Here is a 23,178-nt window from a genome sequence, read left to right as displayed (position 1 = left end):
GACCTGACCACACCCCACTCCACGTCTGGGTTAAACATCTCCTCAATGTTCTCCCAGACTCACTGTCCATCGCCAGCAAAGCATTTCCATTCCTGGGTTTATGTGTCTCCTCAGACCTGTGAGCTCACTGAGGACAAATCACGTTTTTTCACTTTTGTATGCCCGGCACCTAGCACGCGGCCTGGTCAAGGCAAACCTTCCCCAGCCTGCCCCCCCCCTTTTTTTTTTAACAGGCAGGGTCTAACTCTGTCACCCAGGCTGGAGTGTAGTGGCATGACCATGGCTCACTGCAGCCTTGAACTCCTGGGCACAAGAGATCTTCCCGGCTCAGCCTCCCGAGTAGCTGGGACTATAGGCTCACGCCACTGTGCCTGGATAATTTTTTAAATTGTATTTTTTAGAGGCAGGGTCTTGTTTTCTTGCCCAGGCTGGTCTCAAACTCCTGGCTTCAAGTGATCCTCCCACCTCGGCCTCCCATAGTGCTGGGATTACAGGCATGAGCCACCATGCCCAGCCTAGACCCTTAAGAATGTTTGTTGAATGGGTGGGTGAATGTGCTGAGGCATGCAGTCCAGTGCAGAATCATTCCTTCCTTATGAAGCTTACATACAAATTAGAGAGAGAGAGACAAAAAATAAAAACTACAGGTGATAAATGCCAGATAGTGATAAATGCTATTCAGAAAAATAAAGCAAAGTAACAGGATAGTTTATGGAGGATGTTACTTTATATGGATGGTCAGGGAGGACACTGTGAGGTACTCCCTGTGCCTACTCTAGGGCGCCCTGGGAGCTGAGACCTGAAGGAAGTAAGACATGTGGCTATCTGGAGGAAGGGTATTTTTTTGTTTGTTTGTTTTTTGAGATGAAGTCTCGCTTTGTCTTACCCAGGCTGGAGTGCAGTGATGCGATCTCAGCTCACTGCAGCCTCTGCCTCCTGGATTCAAGTGATTCTCCTGTCTCAGCCTCCTGAGTAACTGGGACTGCAGGCATGTGCCACCACGCCCAGCTAATTTTGTATTTTTAGTAGAGAAGGGGTTTCGCCATGTTGGCCAGGCTGGTCTCGACCTCCTGACTTCAGGTGATCCACCCACCTGGACCTCCCAAAGTGCTAGGATTACAAGCGTGAGCCACCGCGCCCAGCCGGAGGAAGGGTATTTTAAGCAGAGGGAAAAGCATGTGCAAAAGCCTTCAGGCGGAAGTGTGATTGGCACTTTTGAGGAACAGCAAGACCAGTGTGACTGGGCATGTGAGAAACAGAAAAAGTAGAAGATGAAGCCCAGGCTAAGCCACAGGCCACTTCTCATGGGGCTTTGCAGGCCATGCTGAGGACTCTGGCTTCTACTGAATGAGAGTCTTTGGAGAGTTTTGAACAGTGGCAGGGTGTGCTGGGATTTACAGTTTAACCAGATCACTCCGGCTGCTGTGTGGACAATAAGACTATGAGTGGGGCAAAGGAAAACGCAAGGAGCCCTTCGTATGCCCTTATATCCTGGACCCAGAGGCCATGGAAGATGTGAGAAGTGACAAGACACAGGGCATATTTTGAAGGTAGAGCCAACAGGGTATAAGGGAGATGGCGCTGGGAGGAAAAGAGGCATCAAGGATAACTGAGAGGCTTTAGCCTTTCATTTCACATCAGCTGTGAAGATGTGGTCTGTGGAAGCAGGCTTGGGAGCACTGTGGAAACAGTTCATTTTTTGGCATGTCCAGTTTGAGGTGCCAATTAGATATACCAGTGGAGATGACAAGAAGGCAGCTAGTCTAGTCATGTCTGGGATGGAGATGTAGACCTGAGAATTCTCAGCTATGATACTTCAGCTTCCCAAGTAGCTGAGACTACAGGTGTGTACCACCGTGCCTGGCTAATTTTAAAAAAAAAAAACTTTACTAGAGATTAGGTCTTGCTATGTTGGCCAGGTTGGTCTTGAACTCCTGGACTCAAGAAATCCTCCCACCTGGCCTCCCGAAGTGCTGGGATTACAGGTGTGTGATAAGCAGAATTCTAAGATGGCCCCCAAGATTCCCAGTCTCTAGTGTAGCTGCCCTAGACAGCCTCCTCCCTTTGAGTGTGGGCAAATCTAGTATGACAGCTGTCACTCTTATAAGGCTACAATATACTGCAAAGGTGAAGGGATTTTTTGCAGATATAAAATCCCACATTAGTTGATGCCTAATCAAAAAGGAGATTTTCCTGGGTGAGTCTGACCTAATTAGGGAAGGCTTTTTTCCTCTCTCTTTTTTCTTTTCTTTTCTTTCTTTTTTTTTTTTTTTGAGACAGAGTCTTGCTCTGTCGCCCAGGCTGAAGTGCAGTAGCTTGGTCTTGGCTCACTGCAACCTCCGCCTCCCAGGTTCGAGTGATTCTCCTGCCTCAGCCTCCCAAGTAGCTGGGATTACAGGCGACTGCCACCATGCCAGGCTAATTTTTGTATTTTTAGTAGAGAAGGGGTTTCACCATTTGGCCAGGCTGGTCTCGAACTGCTGACCTCAGGTGATCCACCCACCTTGGCCTCCCAAAGTGCTGGGATTACAGGCATGAACACACCATGCCCGGCCAGGAGAGGCTTTTAAAAGAGAGCTTAAACCTTCCCTGAGCCAAGTGACTCCAAGCAGCAGAAAAATTCTCCTCTGGCCTTGACAAAATAAGTTGCAATATTGTGAGAAGGCTGGGGAGGCCCTGTGGGGGCCATGTGGCAACAAACTGAGCAGCTTGTAGTAATCAAGAGTGGTACTAACTGACAGCCAGCAATAGAACAGGGATCTCTGTCCTATAAGCACAAGGAACTGAATTCTGCCCACTACCGTGAGAGCTTGGAAAAGGCTGCTGAGCTCCAGGAAGGAATGCGGGCCACCAGCACCCCAGCTGCTGCCTTGTGAGATCCTGAGCAGAGACCCAGCTAAGGCATGCTGGACTCCTGACGCATGGAGACTGAAATAACAAATGCACGTTGTTTTACACTGCTAAGCTTGTGGCAATTTGTTACGCAGCAATAGATGAGAAACGATACATCAGCGTATGGTGTTTTGAAAGCCTTGGAAGCAGGGTGGCTCACACCACCCAGGCAAGGGGCATGACCCAGCAATGAGTCAATGCATGAATGGAGTGAGACTGGAGTGGGACTCAGTTCCTTGGCCTGGGACACACCCCGACTCCCACCTCCCAACTGCACAGAACCTTGGTTCTACTCCTGTTAGCCACTAGGTGGCCCCAGAGACCCCATAAGGAGCTGTCTCCCCGACCTTTCAGGTCAGTATCTGAAATGGAAGGAACCAAAATGAGATGGTCCCTCTTCTAGTCCTATTACCAACTCCCAATACGGCCCACAAAGGGGAAGAGGCTTGCCCAAGGTTCCACAGCTCTAGCATTATCTCCGGTCAGGCATTTTACCGTGCACCCCATTCCAGGCTATTCTGTAAGACAAACTCAGATGACGACCTCCCTCCCACCTGCTTTTACCAGGGGAGGGACTGGCAGTGAGAATGGCATCAGCAGGGGGCCCTGGAAGGCCTTCGGGCTGAGGATGGAGTCTCTAATTGACGTGACTGGTGTGCAGACTAGGAAAGTGTGCAGCCCCTAGGTTGGTGCTGATGGCATCGGTGAACAGACTCTTGACATTAGGATATATCCGACAGGCCTAGCTGCAGTTGCTGGGCCACTGACCCAATTCCCTTTGTCCAGTCTCTTGAACCCTCTGTTGTAGACTGGGTTTCTCTAGAAACAGACAATGAGACTGAGTTTGGGTTGCAAGATGTTTATTAGGAATAAGCACCTGTGAAAAGAAGAGGAAGCAGGCCTGGGCATAGGAAGTCAAATTGCGCTGCAGGCCTGACGAAGCCCTGGCTGGCCTGGGCCTGCTGGGAGTACTGTCTGTCAGTGTCCGTCCCATGTTGGATTGAAATGACCAGGTGTTTATACCATGCCTCACTCAGACACCAGATACAGGCTGCCCCAGGAAGGGCGTGGTCTCAGGTGAAGTGGCTCCCTGCAGCTGCGGCCACCCTGATGGCACTTCCCATAGCTGGGGAAGTCCTCCCTTGAAGGGAGTTCTGGGGGCAGCTGTCCCTATCTTCCACACCTTCTCAACTCTACCTCCTCTTATAGGATTTTTTTTTTCTTGGCCAGCTTGCTTTCAACCAGAGAGGCTGAGAAGAAGCAGTCACTGTAATTTCCACACTCAGCCTTGGCTCCTACTGGGAAAACAGAGGCTTTGTCCCAGCTTAGGAATACACTGGATCTGACAGATGAGAATTAGGGGGAGGGGTGTCAGAGGGACAAAGGAGGGAAAAGCCTTGGACTCAGTTGTAAAACACCAGTCAGAACCTCAAAGACAAGAATCACTACACTTCTGTTGCTCTTTGGTCATTCAGTTAATCTACTCTGCAGGCCAATGTGTGCCAGGCACTGGGACCAATCCCACCACTCCAGGCCCTCAGCTGGGGGCCTAACACAATCTGCAGATTCAAACAGGGAGGGAGAGGCAGTACCCCGAAGCCATGCTTCACCAGGAGGCAGAACCAAGCCCTATCTCTGACCCTGGCTGCTTGCAGGCCCTCCTTTAAGTTGCTTTCCTGCCTGACCCTGTTTCCTCTTCTGACAATGGAGTAACACGATGGGCACCATGTTGAATGCTTCTCACCTCAAACTTCATTTCATCCTGTGAAGCAGCTATTACTATTATCCCCACGTTATACATATGGAAAGAGTCACACGGGTGCTCAGTGGTGGAGCTGGGCTTTGAGTCCAGACAGTGTGGCCCAATCTTGCTTCTTAGTCCTCATTAAAGGCACAGAAAGGCATGGTCAAGCCAGCCCCCTCGGACCAGACCTGCCTGCATACTTGTTTCATTTGGCCCACAGAAATTTTAAAATATGAATCAGCTTTCATTTTGAAATTAAGATGACTCAGAAACATCCATCCAGCTTCTCTTGAAAAATCTGGCCACCTGGCCACTGTGGACTGCATTCCCACAGGGTCACAACTGGCAGGAGGTAGGCCCCTTGAAGTGGGTCATGACACCAGTGTCCACCCAGAGTCACTCGTCTACGTTACCTGCCTGGTCCCTACAGGGATGAGTTTGCTATTCTTCATGAAGGCCAGGGAGTCCTGACATAGAGGCCTAGACAGGCAAGGTGGCTTGCCCTGGGACAGCCAGCTCGGGCCCAAATCACACGGACTTGAATCTGGCAAACTGTTTAGGGAGGGTTGAGGAAGAGCACAGACATGCAGAACCACAGGGCAAGGTCGGGGCAAATACACTTTATTCAGTTCTGGCATCAGACTGGCGGAGTCCTGCTGTGGGTGCCAGTGCCCCAGACAGAGGGACCCCACCCCTCAGCTACGAGACTAGTTCTCCAAGACCACAGACAGTGACATCTCTTCACTCACATGACGTTTTTTTTTTCCATTGTCTTTTTTTGTTGTTGTTGTTTTTCTTAAAAAAAAAAAAAAAGAAAGAAAGAAAGAAAGAGCGCAAGAAAGGCCCAGAGCCGGAGCACCAAGCTTAAAGGAGGCAGCTGGTGGCTTTGTCAGCGACGGGAACGCGTGGGGCAGAGACCTGCAGAGACCCTGGGCAGGGGTCCGGAGGACTCTGGGACCGTTTGTTCCTGAGATTTGTGTGTGTGAATGAGAGTGTGTGAGCCACCCGGGAGGGTGAACACACGCCGGTGAGATACAGGTAGTGAGGGCAAGGGGGGTGTGGGGAGGCCGGAGGGGCGGGGCTGGGCAGAGCGATGGCGGCGTGAGAGGGGTCACAGCAACAGGGACAGGGCTCCCGACGGCACCCTGAACTGGACCCAACTTCCTCCTAACAGCAGCGTTCTCCCCATTTCTCACGTGGAAAAACCGAGGTGCAAACGGCCCATCACTACTCGGAATCCATTCTCAGTCTCACTGGCCAAGTCGATGGTCTCTCCCAAACCAGATGTTTAAAAGCGAGAGTCTTCCTGCCATCACATCTGCTATCCACGCCTCAGTCCCAAACCCCTAGCACCAAAGTGCCTCAGTTTTTTCCCGCTGTACACTGCAGCTTGAGTACTGAGGGTGGACCTGGGTGACACGAAGGGCCGGTGGGCTTAGGGAGGAGCCCAGGTTGCGGGTGCCCTGAGGTGAGGGGGCACTTCCCAGGAGGGGGTGGGGAAGGTGCAGCAGGGATCCTGTCCCCAAACAGACTGGTAAGGTGCCTTGGTTTTTAGTTTTCTTGGGTGGTCCCTTCCTCTACTGCTGGATTTCCAGAGAAAGACCTTACCTCTCAATTCCCAGTTGGGGGAAAAAAGGGACGTATAGATAGGCTGTAGAGGCAGCCACGCGACCGGAGAGGTGGTGCGCGTGGGTGTAGGAGACCCCATGCCGGAAAAGGGGCTATGCCACTTGGGAGAGTCTCAGGCCCAAACCAACCCTTCCGAGTGCTCCTCCCATTAAGGCAGCGACGCCCCGTTGGGTGGAGAGGAAACCTAGGGCTCCCGGATCAAAGGATTTCCCAGGATCGCTCTACATTCGCCCCCGCTTTTGCCCGGAGCGGGCGAAGAGTGCGGCTCCACTGGGACCAGCCCCCTCCTCCCCAGAAGCATTAAGCATGCGCATGAAGGGGGTGGGCCCCAGCGGAGAGGCGGGCCCTAGCGCTCCGGGGATAAAAGGAGCGCGCCCCTCCCCCCAGGGAAGGGAGGGGCACAGGAGGAGCGTGCGTTGCCACCCAGCCGCATCGCCCCCCTAACCCAGAGAAGGCAGGCCGGGCGAGGGAGGAGAGATTCCGGAGCAAAGGAGGGGGCGGGTCCTCCGGCCACGAGGAGGGGCGTGTGCAAAAGGGGGGAGGGGTGCAGGTCTGTAGGAGAGGACGGGAGGTGTATCGGAGGGGGCTGGCTGCTGGTGGCTGTGCAGGAGGGGGCAACGTGGGGAGGGGCTTGGGTGTCAGGGAAGGGGTGGGGGTTGGGCTGCCTTGGGGTGTGTCTGCGGGGGAGGGGCATGTCTGGATCTGACGGGGGATGGGCACGTCCAGGAGGGGGGAGGCTGCGCGGGAGATGGGGTGCCAGCCTCGGCCTCCGAGGGGCCCCAATACCTGATTCCTGTATGTAAACAGCTGGTTTGGGGGCGTGCGCGCCCCGCTGACGGTGGGCTCAGTAGGTGAAAACCAGGTCTGCGATGCTAGACGGGCGCCAGTCCCCCGCGATCATCTCGGTAACCTCGGGGGTGCAGTAGTCCGGGAACTCGAAGTGCGACGTGCCCGAGGGAGGCTGCAGGTCCGGGTCGCGATCCAGGGCGCTGCAGTCCAGGCCGGCCGGGCCAGGGGGCAGCCTGGACAGAAAGCCCAGCGACTCCTCCCCCGACGCCACCGTCTCCTCTTCACCTTCCTCAGCCGCTGCCGCCTCCTCCTCCTCTTCCTCCGGCTCCTCGTCCTCCGACGGTGTCGGGGAGGCGGCGGCGGCGGCGGCCGCCCCCTCGCCCGACGGCCCTTGGGCGCGCTCCGCTTGTCCCCGGGCGGCCCGTCCCGCCGGGACCATCCTCCACAGCTCCCGCCCCGGGGTCTCGACCAGGCGCACTTCCAGCAGCTCCTCGTCGTCGTCTTCATCGTCGTCCTCGGGCGCCGCCGCCCCGCCCCCCAAAGGCCCTCCCGCTGCTCGGCGGCCCCCGCGGCCAGGCAGCTGCGGCCCGGGCTTGAGCCGGCTGCCGCCACCGCTACCACCGGGGGGGCGGGGCCGCGCCTTGGCGGGCGCCCCCTTGCTCTTTTTGCGCGGCCGGTACTTGTAGTCCGGGTAATCCGCCATGTGCTTGAGCCGCAGCCGCTCCGCCTCCCGCACGAACGGGATCTTCTCCGAGTCCTGCAGCAGCTGCCAGCGGCGGCCCAGGCGCTTGGAGATCTCGGCGTTGTGCATGTCGGGCCACTGGTCCATGATCTTCCGCCGTTCGTGCTGCGACCACACCATGAATGCGTTCATCGGCCTCTTGATGTGGCCGCTCGGGGTCTTGCACCAGCCGGGCTCGCGCGCCCCCTCCTCGGCCGGCCCGGGTCCCGGGGGCGGCGGCCCGCCGTCCCGCTTGGCCCTCGCGCCCCGCTGCTGCACCATCGCGCCTGGGCCCGGGGCCGCTAGACGCCGCCGGGGGCCGTCCGCATCCTCCGCGGCTGGGGGTGGAGGAGGAGGCAGCGGCGACGGAGGGGCGGCCCCGCCCCGCGGCTCGGCCCGGCCCCCGCGAACTGGGGAGCGAGGAGCTGGGCGCTCGGGCCCAACGGACGGCGGGGGGAGAAGGTCAGCGCGGTCTCAGGCGGGCTCGGCGCGCCCCCGCCAACTCCGGCAAGTTGCGTCCTGGCGCACAACACACATTGTTTTGCGGGGGCCGAGGAATCGCACCCTCCGGGCCCCCGCGGGCTCTTCCTGCAGCCTCTGGCTCCGCCGCGGCCCGCGCGCGCCGCTCCCCGCCCGGCCGCCGACGCCTTTCAGTGTCTTTCTCCCCGCGCGGCCCCGCCGGCGCGCGCACCACCCCTCCCCCTCGCCGTCTGCGGGCCGCTGCGGCGCGCGCGGGGCCGCCCCGTGTAAACACCGAGGTGCCCGCTTGGGCTGCGGCCGGGCCACGCCTCGCGCTCGGGCGCCGCGTCACCCGTTGCTGGGCAGAGAAGCCGGTATTTGCATCTCCCAATCGCTGGCCGCCGGAGGGGGGCGGGGCTCGGGCTGCGGGGCTGGGCGGTCTCGCGGCTAGGATTGGGGGAGACCGGCGAGATCGGTTTCTTTTCTTAGGTTAGGGGTTGGAGGAAGGGTAGGGGACGCGAGCCTGCTTCCATCTGGCGCTGGACGCTTGTCCCTGCCCCGCGTTGCCTTTTAAATTTTAGCTCATTCCGAGACACCTGCCGTCAGGTAGGATTTCCGCCCTTTCCTTTTTCAGGGACGTCTTTTCGGACCATCCCAGAAGAGAATTTGGGGGGCCCAAGACTCAGGAAAGCTTCTTAAGGGGACGAACTCAGGTTGTCGTAGATGTTGCCCCCCGCCTACTACACACAGGGTCCGACCACATATGGGACCAGCAAATGCTTTTGGACCCAGTGAACAAATCCCTTTCTCATATATACGTATATTTAATCTCGTTCGAAGCTCCATAAGAATCCGGAGGAAGAAGGGAATATGACAATATGATGCCCAGTTTCCAAATAGGAAGCACCGAGGACACGCAGACTAGGATTCGATTCCCAGGCTCGCGGTCCCAGCTGTCTCTCCCCTGCTCAGCACCAAGGGCCGCGGGACACCTCGCCTGCCAGCCAAAGGTCCTGAGCTGGGCGGACTTCCCGCTTTTCACAAACCGCAGGCGACATTCGAGGATGCGTGGGTGCGCCATTCCCAGGTCCTACCCCACCCCGTAGCCTGCCCGGTGCCCGACTTGGGCGCGTCGCCCCACCCAAGCCTGGAGAAGCGTGCAGGGGCACGGGGCGGAGCCAGTCCTGGGGGCGTGGCCGGGTGGCCGGCACGAGGCGCGTGGCGGGGAGGGGCCGCGCGCTCCCGGCTCACCACGTGTGAGCCAGTTCGGGCACCACTGGGCGTGTGCCGCCCCTGGGGGAGGTCACCTTCACGGCGTCGTGAGCATGAGCGATGGGAGGGGGCGCTGAGGCCTCGCCCTTGGGAAGCAGGAGCTGGGCGGTGCCCGGATTAGGGTCTTTAAGGTGGCATTCCGCTGGGGCGTAGCGGGCATGGTTTGGGGCTAGGAGAATGCGCCTCTGGCGGTACAGCTCACCCACTTCTGGACGAGCGAAGGCCAAGAGCCGAGCTTGAGGGTGTGGGGCGGGGAGGAAGGACCGAGGTGCGGCTCCGCGGCGCGGGGGGCGGGGTGATGCTCTGGATGGCGGGGCGCGGGGTGGGGGTGGTGGGGAGAAAGAAATTGGAGCATCCCTGGAGGGAGGGGGCGACTCTTAAAGGCACAGGGTGCTTGGAAAGAGGAGGCCCTGCTCCCTTCCAAACGGTCCCTCCGCCTTTCAGAAGCTGAGATCTGGAAAACCCTACGTGTAAAACCTTTACATCTGCAGCCTGAGCAGTCTACCCGATGGAGTCACACTTCCTGAGTTCACATTCCCAGTCCCTCCTTTTCGTTATCCTGAAAATGGGGATAATTCAGTTTCTCCCTCACATGGTTGTTTTACAGATTAAATGAGATAATGCATGTAAACACATCCTGATACCTAGGCAATGTTCAATAAAACTTATGATAGACGGGACGCGGTGGCTCACACCTGTAATCCCAGCACTTTGGGAAGCCAAGGCGGGCGGATCATTTGAGGTCAGAAGTTCGAGATCCGCCTGGCCAATATGGTGAAACCTTGTCTCTACTAAAAGTACAAAATAATGAGCCAGGCTTGGTGACGCGTACCTGTAATCCCAGCTACTCAGGAGACTGAGGTATGAGAATCGCTTGAACCTAGGAGGCGGATGTTGCAGCGAGCCGCTGCACTCCAGCCTGAGTGACAGAGTGAGACCCTGTCTAAAAAAAAACTAAAAGTTTTGAGAAACTAGATTTCCCAATAGTTACGCAGGTCACCAGCAACCCAGAGACATCACCATAATGAGAAAAAAAATGGGCAGAGTGGGGACAGCTCTAAGATTTCAGAAAAGGTATCAAAGTAATGATTGTAGGACAAATAAAAGCTTTCTTGGAATTATCAACACTTAACACTTTTCCCATAAATAAAATATTTGTTTTATTTTAGATGGTGTGTGATAGGCACCACAATCTTTTCAATGCTTATAGCCTCTCAAAGATCTGTCTCTGACCCTGTAGCTGCTGCTGCTATTATTATTCCAATGTATGTGAATAGTTCCTAACCTTACTCACTGCCAAACTGATTTGGACCAGGATTTCACTCTTTATTCTCAGCAGTGAAAATGCTGCATTCATTATTCACCCCTGCCTCCTTTCCTTCTTCCATCCATGCATGCATCCATTAATAAACATTTGACCCTGCACAGTGGTTCACAGCTGTAATCTTAGCACTTTGGGAGGCTGAGGCAGGCAGATCACTTAAGGCCAGGAGTTCAAGACCAGCCTGGGCAACATGGTGAAACCCTTACTCTACAAAAAAAAGTACAAAAATTAGCTGGGCAGGGTGGTGCCTGCCTGTAGTCCTAGCTACTTGGGAGGCTGAGGCAGGAGGATTGCTTGAGCCTGAAAGGTGGAAGTTGTAATGATTGTACCTCTGCACTCCGGCCTGGGAGACAGAGACTTTATCTCAAATAAATAAATAAATAAATACATAAACAAACATTATTAATACTTACCATTCCTTAGGCCCTTTGACCGACTCTGAGGAGCTAGAGATGGTTAAAGTCTGGCTGAATCTAGGCCCTGGAAGAACCTTGGACTGCCTTCCCCAGTGTAGACACCAGGACTTATTAATGACAGAGAAGATGGTGTGGGAAGTTCAGCCGAGAAGATAATGTCTTCACTTTTGTTTTTTTCATTTTCTTCCTCAACAGACATTTATGCAGTGTGTGATTCTTTCTAAAACAACTCCCTGGAAGAGAGGACATTTAATTCAACAATTTATTGGCCACCTACTGTGCACCAGGCAGTAAACTTGGAACTGGGGCTACTGGGTTACAGCAGTGACCAAGACAGAGGTCCCTGTTCTTAAGGAGCAAGTGAGGGCAACAGAAAAGAGCAGGTAAACAAATAAGATAATTTCAGATAGTTGTGACTGCTATAAAGAAAATAAAGCTGGGCTGGGTGTGGTGGTTCACGCCTGTAATCCCTGCACTTTGGGATGCCAAGGCGGGAGAATCGCTTGAGCCCAGGAGTTTCAGACCAGCCTGGGTAACATAGAGAAATCCCACCTCCACAAAAATTCAAAAATTAGCCAGGCATGGTGGCAAGCACCTGTCATCTCAGCTTCTGGGGAGGCTGAGGTGGGAAAACACTTAAGCCAGAGATTTTGAGGCTGTAGTGAGCTATGATGGTGCCACTGCACCCCAGACTGGGTGATGGAAAGAAGGGAGGGAGGGGCTGGGCAAGGTGGCTCACATCTGAAATCCCAGCGCTTTGAGAGGCTGAGGTGGGCAGATGCTTGAGCCTAGAAGTTCAAGACCAGCCTAGGCAACATGGCAAAAGCCTGTCTCTACAAAAAATACCATACTTAGCCAGGTGTGATGGCCCGTGCCTTTAGTCCTAGCTACTTGGGAGGCTGAGGCAGGAAGATCGTTTGAGCCCGGGAAGTTGAGGCTGCAGTGAGCTGTGATCGTACCACTGCACCCCAGCCTGTGGGACAGAGTGAGACCCTGTCTCAAACAACAATGAGAAGAAAACAAGATAATGAGAGAGTGAGTGACTGGGACAGGGGATGATAGAGATGGGGGAGAGTTTAGATCTCAAGATGATGAAGAACCATCCATGTAAAACATTCCAGGCAGAGGAAACAGCAAGTGCAAGGGACTGGAGATGGGAAAGAGACTGGGACGAGGTATTGAGAGGGCATGGACAGGTGCCAAGACCAGAAATGGGGGAGTGTACATGAGGAATACGATGCGTTTATGTTGAGCTGGAGCTGAAGGGCAATACGGTAGTTGGTCCTCAGAAGCCAAGTTATGGAGTTCCCTGGGTTGTGGGGAGCCAGGGACAGTTTTTTTATTGCAGGATGACATGATCAAAGGTGCGCTTCAGGAAGATTAAGGAGTTTCATGTGTTGTAGTTGGATTGGAGGAGGGAAATTTGGGGGGGAAAGATCAGCTGGAAATTTTCTTGTGTTTCAAAAACATGTTCACAAATTCTTTTTTTTTTTTTTCTTTTTGAGATGGAGTCTCGCTCTGTCGCCCAGGCTGGAGTGCAGTGGCGCGATCTCGGCTCACTGCAAGCTCCGCCTCCCGGGTTCACGCCATTCTCCTGCCTCAGCCTCCCCAGTAGCTGGGACTACAGGGCCTGCCACCACGCCCTGCTAATTTTTGTTGTATTTTTTTAGTAGAGACGGGGTTTCACCGTTTTAGCCAGGATGGTCTCGATCTCCTGACCTCATGATCCGCCCCCCTCAGCCTCCCAAAGTGCTGGGATTACAGGCGTGAGCCACTGCGCCCGGCCCTTCACAAATTCTTTAATGTTCCTTCCTTCAAAAGCAAGAGCCTAATTCCTCCTCCCCTTCCCAGTTAAGTGTGAACTTGCCTCTAACTAATAGAATATGGCAGAAGTGATGGTTTGTGATATCTAAGATTGGACATAAAAGGCTCTATGTTTTCCTCCTGGCTGTCTTATTTTGTATCATTTATTCTGGGAGAAGTCAGCTGTCATGCGAGGGCACTCAAGCAGCCCTGTGGAAAGCTCTACGTGGTGAGAAACTGAAGCCTCCTGCCAACACCAACAAGGAACTGAGACCTACTTCCAACAGCCATCTGAGTGATCCATCCTGGAATCAGATCCTCCAGCCCCAGTCAAGTCTTCAGATGACTGCAGCCCTGACCAGCATCTCAACTGCAACCTCGTGAATGACCCTGAGCCAGAACCATGCAACTGAACTCTGCCTGGATTCATGACCCACAGAAACTGTGAGATGGTAGCTGTTTGCTTTGTTAAGCCTCTAAGTCTGGAAAGAATGTCTTAAGCAGTAGCAGACAATGAACAAAAGATTATTATTTAGCTGTTGAATTGGAAGAGGAGGGGAAGAAAAAATTTTCAGATCACAGAATATTCATCGTGTAAAACTTCAAAAATTCTGAAATTTAAGGAAAAAATATCATTTGTTGGGAATTTGTTGGGATTCATTGTCTCAGTGCCAAGAGACACCCACTCTTTTTTTTTTTTTTTTTGAGACAGAGTCCTGCTCTGTTGCCCAGGCTGAAGGGCAGTGGCACGATCTCAGCTCACCACAACCTCTGCCTCCCAGGTTCAAGTGATTCTCCTCCCTAAGCCTCCCAAGTGGCTGGGACTACAGGCATGCATCACCATGCCCGGCTAATTTTTGTACTTTTAGTAGAGACGGGGTTTCACTATGTTGGCCAGGCTGATCTCAAACTCTTGACCCCGTGATCCGCCCGCCTCAGCCTCCCAAAGTGCCGGGATTACAGGCATGAGCCACTGCGCCCGGCCGAGACACTCACTCTTAACATTTTGGTATATTTTTTCTCTCTGCGCATTTTTTATCCAGCTGACTTTATTTTGTCTCCTGAAATCTTCATTTTTAAATTATAGCTTCAGCATTTAAGAAAATGTGTCTAACAAAGTCTTCGCAAGCATACATTTTTCCCATAGTTATTATACTTAGAATTTATTTGTCAAGCAATTTTGAAGGGCTTTCACTGTGAAAAACTTTAGGGCTTATTGATATTCTCTTTAAGTAGAAGTATGTTTTTTATTATTACAAAAGTTATATATATATATGGTGTGTGTGTGTGTGTTTGTGTGTGTGTGTGTGTGTGTGTGTGTTTGTGTGTGTGTGTGTGTGTGTGTGTGTGGAGTCTCGCTCTGTCACCAGGCTGGAGTGCAGTGGCGCGATCTCAGCTCACTGCAACTTACTCCTCCCAGGTTCAAGCGATTCTCCTGCCTCAGCCTCCTGAGTAGCTGGAACTACAGGTGCGTGCCACCACGCCTGGCTAATTTTTGTATTTTTAGTAGAGACGGAGTTTCGCCATGTTGGTCAGGCTGGCCTCGAATTCCTGACCTCAAGTGATCCGCCTGCCTCGGCCTCCCAAAGTTTTGGGATTACAGGCATGAGCCACTGCGCCCGGCCTTATACTGAATTATATAAGGTGAAAAGTGAACGTCTCCTGTAATCTAGAAAAATGGCATTATAATGAGTACATTTTAAATTTTAATGTAATTTTCCAGAATTTTTTTTTTTTTGAGACGGGACGGAGTCTCACTCTGTTGCCCAGGCTGGAGTGCAGTGACGCGATCCTGGCTCACCGCAACCTCTGCCTCCCACGTTCAAGCGATTCTCCTGCCTCAGCCTCCCAAGTAGCTGGGACTACAGCCGCCCACCACTGCGCCCGACTAATTTTTGTATTTTTAATAGAGACAGCGTTTCGCCATATCGGCCAGGCTGGTCTGGAACTCCTGACCTTGTGATCTGCCCGCCTTGGCCTCCTAAAGTGCTGGGATTACAAGTGTGAGCCACCGTGCCTGGCCTTTTTTTTTTTTCGACAAGGTCTCTCCCTGTCACCCAGGATGGGGTGCAGTGGCGCGATCACAGCTCACTGCAGCCTCAACCTCTTGGGCTCAAGTGATCTTCCCACCTCAGTGTCCCAGGTAGCTGGGATTACAGACGCGTACCACCACACTGGGCTAATTTTTTGTATTTTTTATAGAGACTGAGTTTTGCCACGTTGCCCGAGCTGGTCTCAAATTCCTGGGCTTAAGCGGTCTGCCCACCTTGGCCTCCCAAAGTGCTGGGATTACAGGCATGAGCCACTTCACCTGGCCATCCAGAAACTTAAATGCTTATAATCACATGCACACATAGTTTTTTTACACAAGTGGAATGTTACTATATGTAATTTCTAGTAACCTGCTTTTTTCACATCTCTTTTCCCTTTCCATGTAGTGTGTAGGTTCTCGTCCAGGTCTGCCGAGTATATTGTAATTCATTTAATCAGTTCTTTTTTTTTTTGAGACGGAGTTTCACTCTTTTTGCCTGGGCTGGAGTGCAATGGCGTGATCTCGGATCACTGCAACCTCTGCCTCCTGGGTTCAAATGACTCTGCTGCCTCAGCCTTCCAAGTAGCTGGAATTACAGGCGTGCATCACCACGCCTGGCTAATTTTGTATTCTTATTAGAGATGGGGTTTCACCATGTTGGTCAGGCTGGTCTCGAACTCCTGACCTCAGGTGATCTGCCCACCTCGGCCTCCCAAAGTGAATCAGTTCCTTCTTGAAAGACATTTTGATTGTTTTACCCCTTTTTGCTATTATAAACAATATGGCAGTGAACACCTTTGTATGTATGTTTTTGGCCACTTATTTATTTAGAGATGGAGTCTCGCTCTGTTGCCAGGCTGGAGTGCAGTGGCGCAATCTTGGCTCACTGTAATCTCCACCTCCTGGGTTCAAGCGATTCTCTTTCCTCAGCCTCCTGAGTAGCTGGGATTACAAGTGTGCGCTACCACACCCAGCTAATTTTTTTTTTTTTTTGAGACGGATTCTCGCTTTGTCACCCAGGCTGGAGTGCAGTGGCTTGATGTCGGCTCACTGCAAGCTCTGCCTCCTGGGTTCACACCATTCTCCTGTCTCAGCCTCCCGAGTAGCTGGGACTACAGGCGCCCGCCACCATGCCCGGCTAATTTTTTTTTTTTTTGTATTTTTAGTAGAGCTGGGGTTTCACCATGTTAGCCAGGATGGTCTCGATCTCCTCACCTTGTGATCTGCCCGCCTTGGCCTCCCAAAGTGCTGGGATTACAGGCGTGAGCCACCGTGCCCGGCCTGTATTTTTAATAGAGATGGGGTTTCACCATGTTGGCCAGGATGGTCTCGATCTCCTGACCTCATGATCTGCCTGCCTCAGCCTCCCGAAGTGCTGGGATGACAGGCGTGAGCCACTGCACCCGGCCTGTTATTTCTTTAGGAAAAATTCATACACAGAGACTCCACAATATAACAGAACAGACATTTAAACTGGCTGTCCCCCAAACACAATAGGCTTGGGCCTACCTCAGGGCCCTCATTCATGCTGTCTCCTTTGTCTGGAACTCTTTTCACTCCCATCCCCACATGGGCTGGAGCATCTACTCATCCTAGCTTCAGCTCAAACGGGCTCCCCAGAGAGGACTGTCCTGACCACTCTCTGCCGTTTCCCGTTCATCTCCCTCTGTCTCAGGTATACAGAATTGCTTCATCTGCGACACATTCTCATTGTTGCCTGTGATTCCCTCACTTCATGCTTGTGTGGGTTTTTTTTTAGAGACCTGGTCTTGCTCTGTTGCCTGGGCTGGAGTACAGTGGTGCGATCATAGCTCACTGCATCCTGGAACTTCTGGGCCCAAGTGATCCTCCTGCCTCAGCCTCCCAAGTAGTTAGGACTACAGATGCATGCCACCATGGCTGGCTAATTTCGAAAAATTTTTTTTGTAGAGGCAGGGTCTCACTATGTTTCCTAGGCTGGTCTTGAACTCCTGGGCTCAAGCGATTTTCCCACCACAGCCTCCCAAAGTGCTGGGATACAGGTGTGAGCCACCATGCCTGGCCCTGTGTGTATTTATTTTTACATAACATAAAAAAAATCTGTGGAGTCAGCAATCTGACACAAGAACTGGAACATTGATAACCTGTTTTCCCCAATGAATTCCTTTACCATCCCATCTCCTGCCTTCCTTCACCTGAGGTAATGTCTATCCTGATTCTTCCAGAACATTAAAAAAAAAAAAACAGCTTTGTTGAGATGTAATTCACATACCACACTATTCAGTCATTTATAGTTTACAATTCAGTGGCTTTCAGTGCATTCACAGAGTTGTGTAACTGTTGCCACAATGGATTTTAGACTATTTTCATCATCCCCAAAAGAAACCATTAGCATCAGTACTCATTAGCAGTCACTCTCCCATCTGCTCTGCCTTCCCTCTAATCCCCAGCCCTAGGCCACCATTAATCTGCTTCTGTATCCATGGATTTGTCTCTTCTGGACAGTTCATGTAAAGAGAATCATACAACATGTGGCCTTTTGTGCCTGGCTTCTTTCACTAAGCATCATGATTTCTAGGTTCATCTATGTTGTAGCATGTATCAGAACTTCCTTTTTATTGCCAAATAATATTCCATTATAGGCCAGATGTGGTGTCTCATGCCTACAATCCCAACACTTTGGGAAGTAGAGGTTGGAAGGATTGCTTGAGCCCAGGAGTTTGAGACGAGTCTGGGCAACATAGTGAGACCCCATCTCTAAAAATAGAAAAATTAACTGGGCCTGGTGGTGTGTGCCTATAGTCCTAGCTACTTGGGAGACTGAGGCAGGAGGATCTCTTGAGCCTGGGAGTTCCAGGCTGCAGTGAGCCATGATCACACCACTGCACTCCAGCCTGGGTGACAGAGTGGAACTGTCTCAAAGAAAAAAATATATATATATGGCCAGGTGTGGTGGCTCACACCTGTAATCCCAGCACTTTGGAAGGCTGAGGCAGGAGGATCATGAGGTCAGGAGATGGAAACCATCCTGGCTAACACGATGAAACCCATCTCTACTAAAAATACAAAAAATTAGCCGGGCGTGGTGGCACGGGCCTGTAGTCCCAGAAGGCTGAGGCAGGAGAATCGCTTGAACCTGGGAGGCGGAGGTTGCAATGAGCGGAGACTGTGCCACTGCACTCCAGCCTGGGCGACAGAGTGAGACTCGGTCTCGAAATAATAATAATAATAATAATGATAATAATAATAATAATAATACCTATTCTTAATGATACCTGAAGGCAGGATGAAGCCAACTCAGGTGTGGCTGTGGCTGTTCTAGGTACTGTCGTGTTACTCCACTCACCCTAACTGTGTCTAGCTCCAAAATACCTATTTGCCAACTGGCATGGTCCTCAAAGACATTCATAATGAGAAGAGAACAATAGGGACAAGGTAATTTGTTTTTTGATTCGTCTAAATTTCCTGATTTTAAAAAAGTCAGGCCAGGGGCAGTGGCTCGCACCTGTAATCCCAGCACTTTTGGAGGCTGAGGCAGGCAGATCACCTGCGGTCAGGAGTTTGAGACCAGTCTGACCAACATGGAGAAACCCCGTCTCTACTAAAAATACAAAATTAACTGGAGGTGGTGGCGCATGCCTGTAATCCCAGCTACTCAGAAGGCTGAGGGAGGAGAATTACTTGAACCTGGGAGGCGGAGGTTGCAGTGAGCCAAGATAGCGCCATTGCACTCCAGCCTGGGCAACAAGAGCAAAACTCCGTATCAAAAATAAAAACAAACAAACAAAAAAAGCCAGTGGCTCATACCTATAATCCCAGCACTTTGGGAGGCTAGCTTGAGCCTAGGAGTTTGAGACCAGCCTGGGCAAAATATTGAGACCCACATCTCTACAATAAATAAAACATTTACCAGTTGTGGTGGTGCATATTTGTGGTCCCAACCACTGGGGAGGCTGAGGTGGGAGGATCACTTGAGCCCAGGAGGTTGAGGCTGCAGTGAGCAGTGATCACCCCACTGCACTCCAGCCTGGGCAACAGAGCAAGACAGTGTCTCAAAAAAAAAAAAAAAATCAGAGATTATGATAGTGTGTGCATTACAAGGTCTCTTTTCTTTTGTATGTGTGTGAGATGGCATCTCCCTCTGTTGCCCAGGCTGGAGTGCAGTGGCATCATCATAGCTCACTGCTACCTCAAACTCTGGGGCTCAAATGATCTTCCCACCTCAGCCTCCTGAGTAACTGAGACTGCAGGTCCTTTCTTTTCACTAAATAATAAGAGATCTTTTAAAAAACAATATAGCCGGGCACGGTGGCTCACACCTGTAATCCCAACACTTTGGGAGGCCGAGGCGGGCAGATCACGAGGTCAAGAGATCGAGACCATCCTGGCCAACATGGTGAAACCATGTCTCTACTAAAAATACAAAAGTTAGCTGGTCTTGGTGATATGTACCTGTAGTCTCAGCTATTTGGGAGGCTGAGGCAGGAGAATCGCTTGAACCCAGGTGGTGGAGGTTGCAGTGAGCCGAGATTGTGCCATTGCACTCCAGCCTGGTGGCAGAGCAAGACTCAGTCTCAAAAACAAAACTCAAAAACCAATATAATAGTATAAACTGCACATGCGGCTATTGAGTACTTGAAATGTGGCTAATATAGCTGGGCACAGTGGCACACATTGTAGTCCCAGCCACTTTTGAGGCTGAGGCAGGAGGATTGCTTGAGCCCAGGAGTTCAAGGCTGTAGTGCCCTATGATTGCACCTGTGAGTAGCCACTGTACTCCAGCCTAGGCAACAGCAAGACCCCTGTATCAAAACAAACAAAAGAAGTGTGGCTATTAGACACATTACAAATATTCCCAGAGGTGACTCAGAAGTTAATCATAGAAGTCAAACTTTGCTTATTGTTATGAGTCTTTAGGGAGTACTTCAACTCATTTGCATCTGTTTCCTCATCTTCAAAATGGGACAGCGTAATTCTGGACCTGGGACATAGTAAGGATTCAATGGGTGGCAGCTGTGACAAGAGCAACAACAAAAATATTGTGCGTCTTTCTTTTTTTTAATAATGGCACAAAAAGGCAAAACCATAGATACAGTAAACGGATGTGTGGTTGCCAGTGTTTGGCGGGGAGAGGGTTCAATAAGTGAGCACAGGGGGTTTTTTAGGGTGAAGAAATGTGGGTATATGACTATGCATTTGTTGATATCCATTAAACTTAATAGCACAAAAAGTGAACCTTAATGCATGCAAAGTTAAAAAAATCACTTAGGACATTTAGATAATTCCAAAATGTCATGCAGAATATGACAGACATCTTTACCGTATTACAAATGTGTGAAATGACCTCATGAAGAGGATAGAGGAAAAGTGCTGACCTAAGTAACTTTAGAAATGAGTGGGCCAGGCGTGGTGGCTCATGCCTTTAATCCCAGGACTTCGGGAGGCTGAGGCGGGAGGATCACTGGAGCCCAGGAGTTGGAGACAAGCCTAGGCAACATAGTGAGATCCCATCTCTACAAAAATTTTTAAAAATTAGCTGGGTGTAGTGGCGCATGCCTGTAGTCCCAGCTACTTGGGAGGCTGAGGCAGGAGGATCACTTAAGACCGGGAAGTCAAGGCTGCTGTGAGCTGTGATGGCCCCGCTGCACTCCAGCACTCCAACCTGGGCAACAGAGTGAGGCTCTGTCTCAAAAAAAAAAAAAAAAAGAAAGAAACAAGAAACAAGTGGAGTCTGCTGGAACACTAAAGGCAAAAGAAAGTGTTCAGAAGAATGTACTCTACTTGATAAAGTTTCCCACAGGGGTATGGGTTAACAATTTTGATAATCCTACACATGTATACTGGACTTGAACAATTAAGTAAATGGATGGTGGATGTGGATGATGGGAACCAGGTTTCCCGTTATTGGAGTGGGAATTTAGAGATAAGCAAGCAGGAAGCAAGCCAAATGATCCCCGGATTCAAGTGGTAAATATAAACAGGAACTCATTTTTAGCTTAATATATATACAGATGGTTACAAATGGAAATATAGATATGTGTGTATATATATACACATTGGTATATACAGATGTATTTCTTTGTTCTGTCAGTTGAGAAGGCTTAAAAGAAATGATACCCCAAGGCCAGGTGTGGTGGCTCACGCCTGTAATCCCAACACTTTGGGAGGCCAAGGCAGGAGGATGGCTTGAGGCCAGGAGTTGTATCAGTCTGGGCAACATGGCAAGACCTTATCTCTACAAAAAAAAAAAAAAAATTGAAAATTAAAATTAGCTGAGTGTGGTGGCACACACCTGTGGTCCTAGCTACTCAGGAGGCTAAGGAGGGAGGATCACTTGAGCCCAGGAGGTCTAGGCTACAGTTTTTATTGTCTTTAAATTCTCTGCAGATAATTTACCCCCTCATTGCCTACACAGCCCACTGCAGAGTGCTGGGCAACTTGGTAATTAACCCTCTAATTGTGTAAACTGGAAGCTTCGTGAGGTCATGGCTTCATTACCATGGCTACGTGGCTGTAGCCATGAGTGTGCACTCCAGTGTGGGTGATGGAGTGAGACTCTGTCTCAAAAAGGAAGGGAGGGAGGGAGGGAGGAAGGAAGGAAGGAAATAAATGACACCCTAGTAGCAATGAGTGCACCTAGCGCCCAGTTCTTGGTTTCTAATAAATACCCTTCTCCGAAACAAAGCTCTTGCGAAATGGCTGATTTGAGGACTGGGGCAGGAAATACGAAAGATGAGCCTGAGGCATCTTGTAGTGCCAGAAAGTAAGGAAGTGCTTGACGGCAACGAGAAAACCCCACAAAAATAGGGGTGTGTCAAAGGGAGACGGGAGCCAACCGAAAGCGCTCCCAAAAGCCAAAGCTGGAACAACTTGAGCAACAAAATCAAATAGTATTGGATTATAACCTAAAGTATGAAATAATTATCTGTGAATCCATACTGATATAAATAAATTACTGAATAAATGAGACAAATCTTCAGTGTAGAAAAATCCCAAATAATCTATGTAGCTATTCCAACCTTAAGGAGATAGAGCATAACTCCTCACTTAAGTGTGGCCCGAGCATAGTGACTTCCTTCCAAAGAGTACAGTATGAAAAGGGGCAAAAGAAGACTGACTTTCCAGTAGAGAAACCTGACGCAGCATCAACAGTCATGTCATGTTGCCGTGTGAGAAACTTCCACAGCCAAGAGGAGCCCAGAGAGACATGACAGCTAGTGCAATGAGGCATGCTGGATGGATCCTGGAGTAGAAAAAGATGGAGTAGAAAAAGAAGGTTGGGTAAAAACGAAGGAAATCTGAATAAACTGTGAACTCTAATTAATAAATAATGTATCATTATTGGTTTATTAATTGGAACAAATATACCATGCGTCTGCAATACCATATGTGATGTTAATAGCAGAAACACCAGCCTGAGCAACATGGCGAGACTTCATCTCTATGAAAAATGCAAGAATCAGCTGGGCTTGGTGGCATGCCCCTGTAGTCTCTGCTACTTGGGAGGCTGAGGTGGGAGGATCGCCTGAGCCCGGGAGGCGGAGGTTGCAGTGAGCCGAGATCGCGCCACTGCACTCCAGCCTGGGTGAAAGAGCGGGACCCTGTCTCAATAATAATAATAATAATGAAAGAAACAGGGTGGGTGGGTGGGGGTAGACGGGAACTTTATATTCACAATTTTTCTGTAAATCTAAAAGTGTTCTAAAAAATTGAAGTTTTTTTTTTGTAATGGCAAACAGGTTTTAAAAACACATTTGGTTTATTTAGACTCCAGAGTGTCAGAGCCATTTACGCAGCCCGCCTCAAAAACAGAATTTTTTCCATGGATTAAGAGAAATATTCATTTATCCTCCAGTTGTAATGTTCTGAACCAGGAATTAGATGGTTCAGTAAAAGTTGCCTACCAACTAATTAAGTCAATGTCTCATGAACTCTGCATCAAAAAACTCGGTATCTTTAATTTTGTATGCATTTGAAATACAAAGGAAAGATGACTAGTTCCTTGATCATTTTAAGTTAAATTAAAATACCTATAATGAAAGACATTCATATAGAGCAGACTATATCATCCCATTGCCTACATTTTCATTTCCTAAAATTGTTTTAGTAGAGAATGGT

At 50.7% G+C, this 23,178-nt stretch overlaps 1 protein-coding gene and 1 long non-coding RNA gene across 2 annotated transcripts; one reads left to right on the top strand and one right to left on the bottom strand.

The window, feature by feature from the left end:
* Positions 1 to 5,240: 5,240 nt before the first annotated feature.
* Positions 5,241 to 8,430, bottom strand: SOX12 (SRY-box transcription factor 12). The gene has a single exon (XM_016937246.4). It carries the CDS (start codon positions 8,055 to 8,057, stop codon positions 7,110 to 7,112), a length of 948 nt encoding a protein of 315 aa, XP_016792735.2. The 5' UTR covers positions 8,058 to 8,430; the 3' UTR covers positions 5,241 to 7,109.
* Positions 8,431 to 8,674: 244 nt separating this feature from the next.
* LOC104003481 (uncharacterized) lies at positions 8,675 to 14,322 on the top strand. Its single transcript, XR_010154182.1, has 3 exons — positions 8,675 to 8,840; positions 11,442 to 11,629; positions 13,229 to 14,322. It is a non-coding gene; the product is annotated as an uncharacterized LOC104003481 (long non-coding RNA).
* Positions 14,323 to 23,178: the final 8,856 nt, after the last annotated feature.

Source organism: Pan troglodytes, chromosome 21 (genome assembly GCF_028858775.2).
Source record: "Pan troglodytes isolate AG18354 chromosome 21, NHGRI_mPanTro3-v2.0_pri, whole genome shotgun sequence".
NCBI lineage: Eukaryota > Metazoa > Chordata > Mammalia > Primates > Hominidae > Pan > Pan troglodytes.
Note: the sequence above shows the minus strand (reverse complement) of the source record. Positions and strands in the feature narration are given on the sequence as shown.

What these genes read in the sequence shown, in the direction of transcription:
- SOX12 (XM_016937246.4), bottom strand. Translation starts at nt 8,057, where the DNA reads ATGGTGCAGCAGCGGGGCGCGAGGGCCAAGCGGGACGGCGGGCCGCCG.